Source organism: Oryzias melastigma, linkage group LG14 (assembly GCF_002922805.2).
Source record: "Oryzias melastigma strain HK-1 linkage group LG14, ASM292280v2, whole genome shotgun sequence".
Classification (NCBI taxonomy): Eukaryota; Metazoa; Chordata; class Actinopteri; order Beloniformes; family Adrianichthyidae; genus Oryzias; species Oryzias melastigma.
The window spans coordinates 26,681,666-26,693,064 of record NC_050525.1 but is presented as its reverse complement, the minus strand read 5'-3'; the positions used below and the strand labels follow the sequence as shown (position 1 = coordinate 26,693,064).

The following is an 11,399-nucleotide window of genomic DNA, read 5'->3' as shown; positions in this document are numbered from 1 at the left end:
TTTGTTTTTAAATCAACAGTAAAAAGCATGACCTTGATCACCTCCATCCACACCTCCCAGCAGGTCTCTATCCTCCAACAATAGGCTCCGCCTCCTGGCTAATCAGGATCAGCAGCCATGAATGAGAACCCAGCCCAAAGGAGCCTGGTCACTGACCCAGACATCAGACCATAACTGGGTCACAAAAACGGAACCGGCCGGATCAAACCCGGAAAGTTTGAGGGAAAAACTTTGCGGCAGAAGTCCCTCAGCTGGTCCTCCTCTTCGCCTCCTTCTGTCCTGTCAGCTCAGGAGGAGCGAGGTTTCCTCGGAGAGGACGCTGCGGCGGTGAGGTAAGCGTAGCAGCTGAACACAGGCTTATTCCCTGCAGCCGGGCCTGCATGCTGCCTCCCTGCAGCCTAAAGCCTCTTACTGCTCGCTCTGACTTGTGCCAGCACTTCAGCAGCCATTATGCTGCTTTCAAGTTACTGTTGAAGAGCAACTGAACAGACTCAAGATGAACAGAACTGTCTCAGAGTTTCTGCCATTTAGAACCATTTCAAGAGTTTTATCAATGCAAATTATTAGAAACTATAAAAAATAAAGCCAAAAATATCTGTTTCATTGTCTGTTTCAGCTGTGTGACACTTTTCAGCGACAACTATGATAACTAAGATAAAGATTTTAGCTTTTAATGCTAAATTTTCATGAATGTCAAATATTCAAAAACAATTATCTTCTTTCCCTTTCGGCTTTTCCCTTCAGGGGTCGCCACAGCGAATCAGTTTCCTCCATCTAAGCCTGTCTTCTGCATCCTCCACTCTAACACCAGCCACCTTCATGTCTTCATTCACTGCATTCAAAAACAATTATAATGAAATAAAAATAACGTCCTATGAATTTAGCTGTTGTTTTGTTTCTACGGACTAGGGCTGGATATTGGTTATAATTTCCAGAAACGATTCGATGCACAAGAGCCTGAATCGATTAAATTCCGATTTGTTTCCAACTCTAAGTTTACAAACTTATACACATTTGTTTAGAAATACATTAAAAATCTACTATTCAATTTGAATATGTTTATATTAATCTGATACACTCACATATTGTAACATTTATTTGTCAAATAATGAAATTATTAATATCATACAGTGTTACATGGATTTTCTAAAGGAGAAGTTCTAATAAAAATGTTCAGATCATTAACATTATAAACACTGCTGCTTTTCCTGGAGGACGTTTCAGTGTGGCCACTAGGTGGCGATCGCGCTATAGAAGTACACTTTACTCAAGAAGAAGACAATGGTATGAGGGGGAAAAAAAAACAAGTTTTAGACCACAAATACTTACTTTAAAAATTATTTCTATAATTATTAAAAATAACTATTTTTTTTATATTTTATAGAGTTTGAAAAATTAATGTATGTGAGTAAATAGAGATGTTCATTTAGTCAGCAATGTATTTTTTTTGGTCGACCGAGCGTTAGCATTAACCGTCCTATGGGAAATTCTATTGAACGTCAAGCTAGCGGACTTTAGCTTTATATGCTAAATCGATTTATATCTTTTGTGAATCGATTCAAATCAATTAATAATTTTTTTTAACCCAGCCCTACTACTAACGGGCCTTATTTTATTTTATTTTTTATTTTTTTGGGGACAGATTTTAATGTTTCAGTAGACTTATTTTGAAGGGTGGCTTTCCTTTTGGTGGTGAATGAATGGTTGAATGTCAAAGTTTTTTGAAGATATGTTTCTGATTTTAAATATATTGATAGTTTTCAATTACTTAACTTTTATATCTGAGCTACATTAAAATATCTGGCTTAAAGAAATACTGCTCAATATTTTTAAATGTAGGGTTTGAACATTGTCTCAAAAATGGTAAATTAATCCTTAATATTCTTGAAAACTTTTGAGTTAAAAATTTTCCAAAAGCGACTTTAAAAGTAAAATGACTTTGTAACATTTCAGTAATGGAAAAATTGATGTTTCAACTCAAATAAAATGTGTACATTTCCAACAAAAAAAATGGGGAAAATTGTGCAAATATGTGGAAACCCTCTAAAATTCACAGATTGTGACGCCTTAAGCTTTGAATTAACCCACCAAAAAACAGCCCAATTACTGTGTGTGATGTTTATTTATTTTTGTTGTTGTTGCTGATACATGTCCTTAGATTATGATAACTGGAAAACATACAATATAAATAAAGTAAAAAAAATGACAATAAAATAGCGATTGGAAAACATGAAATAGACACACAAGGCTCAAAATAATCAGAATTTGGGTTAAGATTAAATTTTGGTTTTTCATCAGATTTTCTTAAATAAATAACAATTCTCACCTCATAGTCTTAAAAGCAAAGATCATGTCCAGATTTTAACTGTTTTTAAATCAGTTCCTTTGCTCAATACTAATGGTGGTGAAACTTTTTACTTGTTAAATCAAAATTAATGTTATTTTTATTTAAACTGTATTATTTTCTTGCTGAAAATTACAATTATTTTCTTCCAAAAATGTTTTCTTTTTACTTTTACAATAATAAAAATCCCTTAATTTTATTAAAACGCTATAGTTTTTGTCATTTGTGCTTACAGGAAGCTTTTATGACCAACATTAATTTCTTAATAACTTTATTAGGGACGTTTAATCTTCTGTGATCTAAAACGTATCTAATGTATATGTATATAAATGGGCCAAATGTGAGCAATTTCAAAACCTTTGTTAATCAAACATCAATATTAGAATCCACTATTAGATTATTATTTTGTGTTGTTCTGCCGCATAAAGACTGAAATAAAGTGTCTCCTTTGCTCTGCAGCTTCTATGGATGCAAGTCTCCACTAAAGTCTTGATGGAAGATGAAAGTTTCTTGCCGCTGTTCTACTGCGCCTCTCAATCCCGGCCATGTGAGTCAACAAGGATGTGTGCAAGGAGAGCGTCCTCCTTCACAATAGTAATAGGCCACGCCCACAGATTAGCAGCCGGGGCCTCAACAAGCTGTCTGACTTTACAGGAAAATCTGCAACCAGATTGACTCGAAGGTTTTGGGAGGTGGGACGGTTTAATGACGGAATTAGTACTAATTTATTAAAGATACGAGTTAGTTGTTTGTTTTTTTAGATAAATATCTTAACAAACTTTCTTCAATATAAAATAGTTCATAAATAAATCTCAAAGAAAAGTAAAGATTTTGCAGCAAAAATTAATAAAAAAATTCATTCCTAAAAATATAATTTATTAATTAATGTGACGTCAACGACTTTCTAGAAAATACATTTAAAAACGTCCATCCATATACTAGAAGAGCAGAATTCACTTTATATTTCCTTCTTTTTATTTACTGTTGGACATTTGCCTCATCTACATCCTTGATGGTAGAGTGTCCGCCCTGAAACTGAGAAGCTGATGGTTCAAATCCATGGTTGTACAAAAGACTCTAAAGCACATGTATCAAAGTCGAGGCCCTGGGGCCGGATCCGGCCCTCCGGTTAATTCTATCCTCCCCCCCGGATCATTTTATTGTTATTAATGTCACAATATTATCTTTCTAACTTGTATAATTTTGACAAAATATGTTTTTATGGAGAGTAAAATATTGAAATTTATTTAAGGTTTAAGTTGATTTATTCTGGAATAATATTCCTGCCTTTTATTATTCATAATTATGTTAAAAAGTTACAGTTTTAAAGTTTTAAAAAATTGTCATTCTGCTAGCTTTTTGGACTATTTTGGCATTTACTAATGCTTTTTAGGCTATTTAGGAGTTTAGCTAAAATTTCAGCTACATGCTAACTGTTTTGGCTAATTTAGGCTTTTTTTTCCGTTTCTTAGGATATTTTGAAGTTTAGCTATTTTTTTAGCTTCATGCTAGCTGTTTGGGTTAAACTACATTTTTGTTTTTTTTTCAGTTTTTAGGCTAATTTGGCCCTTAGCTAATATTTTAGCTGGCTATTAGATTTAGCGTTTTCAGCTATTAGCTTCAGCATCTTCAGCTATCAGCACTAGCCTTTTTAGCGGCCAAATTCAGCTTACAGCATTCACACAAGCATTATCACAGGTGATGCTATATATCTAGTTCATAATTATTTGTAAAAGATACGGTTTTAAAGTTTAAAAAATGTAGTTTTATTGCGTTCAATAAATGTTTATCCTCTTCGGCCCCCGACCTAAGGTGTGTTTTGGATTTTGGGCCCTTGTGTGATTGAGTTTGACACCTCTGGGCTGAATGACTAACAGTCGGAAATTTTAACTTACTTTTTTCTCATGGCACTCATTTTTAATCATTTCCATAAACTGAACAAAAAAAATTTAATTTCTAATTTCAGCAGATTGAACAATTTTGATTTTTGCTCCAGACTATCAGAAAATGCAAAATCTAAGAGCTGACCTAAACTCATGACACCAAACTTTACGCAATTTACTTAATGAATACTAAAGAATTATTGCTAATAGTTGAAATAGTTTCTGTTGCGTCAATAAATGTAAAAGCCTTTACATGACAGTTCACCCATAAACACATTGATGGCGGCTCCGCTGTCAAACACTGCCGCCATCCTATAACCACCAGAGAGGGAACTGCACCTGCGACCTTCCGTTAGAGGTCGACCGCTCTACCTCTGGATCGCTCCATAAAAATCAGGGTAATAAGCCTTCTCAAAAAAATTAATTTCTGATTTTAGAACCATAGCTTAAAATTTGATTTTAAACTTTCCAAAAATCTAAATTCCATCAGTCGGTTTGACCCCTATGGACAGATTATTCGGACACATGATCACGCAGAGAAGGAACCGAACCTGCAACTACTCAATTAAAGGTCAACCGCTCTACCTGTGCTCCACGGCTGCCTCAGTGACCTTTTGGTTTTGACCGTTAGTAAATGACCACTCCCCTTTATAGCCATATTTAACCCTGGAACCAAACTATTTTTTAAATTAATGTTTTTTTGCATTTTTTCTTAAATAATGTATTTAATTATTTTTAATAATTTGATAAATAATATATTTTTAAATGTTTTTGGTTCTGATAATTGCTGATATCCAAAATATGCAAACAGAAAAATGGTCAAATTATCTTTAAAAGCTCAGAAGAAAATTGATCTTGGGTTTGAAAAATACCGTCCCAGTACAGCTTCCAAGAAAAAAATACTTTTTTAACCAGTTTGCTCGTCAGTTGTGTTTATAAAATCCGTGTTTCTTAACCAATATTGTGGTTATTTGAAAAAATACATTTTTATGCTATTTTTTATTCATTTTTTAATTTGGTTCAATCTGGAAGTCAAACGTTGACCTTTGCCTATCCGTATAATTTAGTTTAGACTGGAGCCAATAAAATATCAGTATGTGTAATATCAGAAACTAACATTAAAAAAAAACACAAAGATCTTTAAAAAACTTCAAACCTGCTGGTTTTAACTCCTTAACTCTCATAATTTCCAATAATGAAAAAAATAATTTCAGTCCTGGTGGTGCGCCGTGAAAAAGATTGTAATAGAAGTCGCTCATGGTCCTGAAGGCGAGCATCTGTTTGCTCACGGCGATCATCAGTTCTATCTAAGCAGCAGATGTTTGGGTCTGGGTTTGAGGCTGTGGCCAGATTGGCACCCCGTGGTTAAGGATTAGCAGCTCAGATCTGGCGTTGAACCATCAAACTATAAAACATCTTCATCTGAATAAAAACAAATTAAGATTAAATCTGATCTCAAAGACAGACGTCGGTTTCTTTATTTAGAAATGCAGGCTTAACCTCCCGCGCTGGTTGGTTTGATGTGTAGTTTGTCACATCCAACTAACTGGTAATCTGCTTAGTTAATCACTAATGGGTCATTAAAACCTATAGCCCCTCCCCCTATGGCGTTATCCGCCTCACTGAGGAAGCGCTCTCGGGGGAAACTTTATCTACTTTATCTTAACGTTTATCTTAAATCCAAACGTTCCTGGTCCTGCGGTACTGAAGAACCCATCTTCTGGTAAAGGTTCTGCATAAAGTGACGGTCTGAAGGTTCAAACTCTTGGCCCCTCCCACGTGAACCGTTTGGAGGAGGACTCTCCCAGAACATGATTCAGCAGCTCCAGCTTCAGGAGCCGAGGCTGCGACTCAAACACTGGGATTAGCCCAGGAATCTCGGTAAGCTGGGAACAATCTCAACCAGACCACAAACCCCCTCCCACAGCCGTTACCATGGAAACCATTCTGGTTGTCGATGCAGGAGATCCTGATCTGAACATTAATCTAAATAATCAAAACTGTTTCTGTTGTAAGAATACACTTTTAGTCTCTATAGTTTCCCTTAGCTCCATCATTTTTACTTTATCATTTTTAGCAGATAAGAATGATAAGAATGCTGGCGTTGGTCAAACATAAACTAAACATTTTGTGCAGGTCTCCTGCGTGCCCCAAACAAGTTTAAAGTCCCACTCCAACCATATTTTTTCTATTTTAAAATCGTTCCAACTAACATTGTAATTTCGACTAGAAATGTTGCAGTTACCTGCGAAAATGCTAGTGTGGTAATGCTAGATAATTCAGATAATGCTTTTTGATGTAAGTAGTCGCTGAAGAAACTGTAGCTTTTTGCTGAAAATGGTGACACAGTTTACTTTAATTGCTGAAGGGATTTGCTGAAAATCCAAAAGCTATTTGCAAAATGTTAAATTTGCTAAAAGACTGGAAATTTTATTAAAAAACTGAAAGAGTGTTAAAGTTGACCTAAATTTCTGAATAATGTGTAGTAAAATTGCTTAAAAATCTCTAATAAATGCCAGTTTTGAAAAAAAAAATATTTAGTGTGTTGCTTAAATATGAGCTAAGCTACAAATTAGCCCAAAAAATCTTAGTAAATGCCAAATTAGCCAAAAAAGTTAGCTTGTTGCTTAAATACTAGCTAAACTCCAAAATAGCCCAAAATTCATCAGTAAATTAAGTTATTCAAAAATGTTAGCCAGTAGCTACAATATCAGCTAAACTACAAATTAGCCCATAAAAACGTCAGTCGATGCCAAATTAGCCAAAAAAGCTAGCACACTATTAGTAAACTAAACTGGTCAAAAACGTTTGCCTGATAGAAGCTAAACTCTAATTAAACCTATAAAAGCCTCAATAGATAACAAATTATCCAATAACATTAGTATATCTCTAAAATATCAGCTAAATCTTTTTGAAAATTTCTGTAAAAGATTAAAACATAGCCCATTAATTCATTTAAAGGATTGCTGCTAATCTACTTAAAATTTTAAAGGTTGAGCATATTTTGCTCAATATTTCAAAAACTATAAAAAAGTTTATGAATACCAAAAATACAAGCAGTAATGACCTGAAGGAGCTGAATGTTTTGATACTAAGAAATCACTGAAAGTGTGATTGAATTTTTATGTGCCAAAAAACGTACGGAAGGAGCAGGAGGATCACTACGGTGTGAATGCTTACTAAGCAATCACACCATTATGAGGTCTTTAGCCAAAGTCAAAAAGCCTTTGTTGTTTTAAGACACATTTTATGCACAGCGACAATAGTTCATTAGAAATACAATTCTGGGTTGTGGGCGGGACTGTTGGTGTAGAGGAGATTTTGGCCCCGCCCATTTCGATAGGTAGATAGACTTCAGTGGCTGCATCATTACTCTGAGTTTTTTAACAGCATCCTGCTTTCTGATCCAATGCGATTTGAATTAAAAATACTCAGAAAAGCAGTTTTAATTGTAATTTGTTTTATATATCGTGATGAAGCAGCGTCACAGGTTGCAGGACAGTGCCTGAAGACTTAAATTGTTTTTTTTTTCCTTCTATCCTGTCATTTCTCAGTCAATTATTTTATAGTTTACACCAGACACATCATACATCCAGGCACACGAATCATCCACAGCCGCATTTTGTTTAACTCTAAGGGTGCACACTTAGTTTTAAATAGAATCTTACTTACCATCCAGGCTTCCCACCACAAACATTCCAGCCAGAGCATTGTACACATCATCATACATATAGGAAACAGGAAGTGACGTCACCTGTCAGAATTGTAAGTTTTTTTTTCTCTTTTCTTCTGTCATAATGCTTTTGGTTTCAAACTTGTTTCTGTTAAAGCCATGATTATTTATTTCTTCATTTGAGGTTATGTTTTCTCCAGGTATAAGGCTGAATTTTCAGTTGAAGAAATGTTTGGTTAATTGGCCTGTGGGAGGGGCTAAGCCTTTATAAGGGGAGAACTTCTCAGTTTGAGGGCGAGCAGTCATGGTTGCAGTGGTGGCAACAGGCTCCCCCATACAGTGTTATGAACTCTGGGTTTCTTTTGTTGGGAACAATAAAATCCCATTATCCATTTAAGACCTGGCTCATCTTATTTCTGAGTATTTCTTGGCTCGCTACAAGAAGAACCCCGCCACATATATACCCTCTCTTATGCAACAAATACAAGAACATGTTAAAAACACACAAAAAAAAATTCTTTAAACCATTTTCCACTTGCAGACTGTTGGTTTCCATCCCTAAGGGCAATTATGACTTTAACTGATTGCTTCTTTTGTGTGACGTCTGTGATTGGTCTCCTCCTCAGAGCCCACACCAGGTGACCTCTGATTTCCTGGACTCAACCAGCAGCTGAATCATGGTCATTCTGCAGCAGGTACAGTCTGTTCAAAACAATGAAAATATTTCAGACCTGCACACAAATGCACCACAGTTACAGTCAACATTATTTTCATACTTTTTAGAGTTTTAGCTAGAAACAAAAGAGGATTTTTGGTTTTAAATATTTTTTTTTTCCTGGAGGCAGAATAACGATAAAACAACACACAAGTGGAAATATTCTGCTGCAGATCCACAGCAGGACAAATAGTGAAAAGCAAAAAACTGTAAATTTAATGTTTACCATAAAAAAAAAAACATTGCAAAGACATGAATGCTAATAATTTTTCCTATTAAAAAAAGAGGTTGTATGCAAATCAGTTTTTTGGTCTGTTAGCCTGATACAGAAAAATACAAATTGATATCATTGGTTGCTAAGGAAACAGAAATTTTATTTTCAAGTAGAGACATAAAACCTTCCAAACGTGTTCATCTGCTTCAAACATGTAAAAAAGTGAATGGTTGCTATGGACTAACTACCTTTTAAGGAACTATAAAAGTAAATTTCCCAGCTTGTAAAACTTTGAATGAGGCTAATATAAGTGAGGAATCCAAGGATGGTCAGGAACACACAGCAGTTCAGAATGTTTTTTTTCTGCAGTGAAGCTCGACTTTCTTCCTTCTGAGAATGGTGAGAATTGCGAACGGCAAAGGCTAAAAGTCTTGACATTCCAAAACTGCTTCCCACTGATGTGTGAGCGGGATTAGCTCCAGTTTCTGTGTGAGCTCCTTTGTTTTTTAGGTCTAAGGCAGAAAAGAGTCAACGCCAGTTTCTCAGCTGCTAAAATATAAATAAAACGGATGTGAATAAGTCTTAAAAGTTAATAATTCATTAGATTTATGGTTCAGCTCATCTTTAAATAACATTATTCTACCATCGTTGGGGTGAATGCTCGATTCCAATTGGCTGCAGGGCGTCTATAGTGATAATGGACACCTAGGAAAGTAGTTCCAGTCACATATTCTAAGATTCTGTATCACTGCTCTGGCCTAAATCCCACTTGATGATGGACAGACCTTACTCCAAAGTTTATCATAACATAAAATGTCTCCATGATGATGATCTCTGTCACAGATTTGTTTACTTTAATATTTCAATCCATTTTTATCTTATTTTTTGCTTCATACATAGTGAATATTTGTTTATGAATTGTTTTTATTATAAATCAAAGAAATAAATAGTTTGTTTGTTGATCCACATTTGATGATCAGAGTTAAAGGGGGATATTTTTATTCCTCTGAAACAAACTTCATCTTCATCAAAATGCAATTAGAAATATAAAATCTGAAAATGGATTAACAGAAATACTTTTCCATTTTTAGTAAAAATCTGTTAAATACAATTAATTGGTTTTCCTTAAACTCTAAAATGGGTCATTTTGGCCATTTTCCAAACATCACAAAATAATGTGCTTTCAAATGTCAAAATAAGTGAATAAACAAAAGCTGTTTTAGTTTTTCTCTGAAAATAAAACCGATAATCTTATTACATCATCAAAAGACTGAAACCATGTTCATTTCTGCACGTTTCCTCAGATGGTTTGACGTCTATGTTCACTTTGCAAGTAAACTTTAGTGGATCCATCTATCAAATAATCCCAAATTAATTTATCTGTGGATCAAAGAGAAGAAGGGTTGTACATGTTATTCTTTTAAAGTTTTAAAACTGAAAGAAAGACAGAGCACAGGTCAAAAATAAAAAGAAACAAGAAAAAAGGTAGAGGGGCGACGTGAAAGTATTCTGGACCAAAAAGGATTCCTATCTGTGTCCTATAAGTACAGAGATGAATTATTGTCATTAAAGGATCAAAAAGATCCGAAAAATGACTGAGTTTTAATATAAACATGGAGAAAAATTATTCTGTCTGCTGGATCAGGGCAGAGTTAACCCTTTAACACCAGAGCTCCAGTGTTTATGTTCTTTGATTTACTGTAATTTTTAAAATATAAACACGATCAACGTCGTTCCAGTAGATTCTGATGGAGAAAAACGGCTCACGGTTGAAAGGCTACACTATGGTAAAGATTTTGTGTTTCAATTTTGTGTTCAAATAAACTCTATTTTTCCGCTCTCATAATCTGTCTTATCTAAAATTTACATCACAGCCTCTTTAGACTGAAGCTGGTCCTTCTTAAGCCTTTTTCAGACCAAATCTTCCCCTTCAGGCTGGAAAAGTGGATTCTGTGTCGTAACTCTGATCATTTTTGGTTATTTAACCAGCGTTTGTGTGGAACAACTTCAGCTCCAAACTGTTATGTATCAGGATTCTATTGAGGTCTGTATTAAGCTGAAACAACTTAGATGAAAATAATTTAGACGAGATTAGTTTATTTGAAGGGACAATGACAAACATACAGTTATGTTTCCATCAGAAAATATACATAAAAAGAGAAGTTATCTTAAAAAATACTGATCTTTAGGTATGTATACTATGTTTTTTAATATATTTTTAGAAAACTTAGATTTTTAGTTAGCTAAGAATTTTTTATTTACTCGTAGAAATTAATTTTCTGGAAATAACAAGAGTCTGAACATTTTCATAGTTTTTTTTTATTTATTTAACTTAGAAAAGGTGTAATAAACTCGTAGAAGAAAGTTTATTTCAGCATAAATTTTCAGGAACGTCTCATAAATTCATCTTCAGGAAATATTTTAAAAGTTTTTACTTTAAAATAATATTTTTACATTAAAAACAATCTAAGTCAGGGGAGTCAAACTCAATCACAGGAGGGGCCAAAATCCAAATCACACCTGAGGTCACGGGTCGAACAGGATAAACATTTATTAAACACTCTAAAACT

General features: G+C 34.4%; 1 protein-coding gene across 3 annotated transcripts in view; it reads left to right on the top strand.

Annotated features, from left to right (window-relative positions):
• The first annotated feature begins 1,255 nt into the window (after nucleotides 1–1,255).
• Nucleotides 1,256–11,399, top strand: part of myo7ab (myosin VIIAb) — a 48,252-nt gene continuing 38,108 nt past the window's right edge. For all 3 annotated transcript variants that reach the window (XM_024266147.2, XM_024266146.2, XM_024266145.2), the window contains exons 1-3: nucleotides 1,256–1,284; nucleotides 2,804–2,891; nucleotides 8,527–8,595. In XM_024266147.2, the coding sequence (XP_024121915.1) occupies nucleotides 8,578–8,595 (18 nt within the window). In that variant the 5' untranslated portion in view covers nucleotides 1,256–1,284; nucleotides 2,804–2,891; nucleotides 8,527–8,577. The remainder of the gene's footprint in view (nucleotides 1,285–2,803; nucleotides 2,892–8,526; nucleotides 8,596–11,399) is intronic.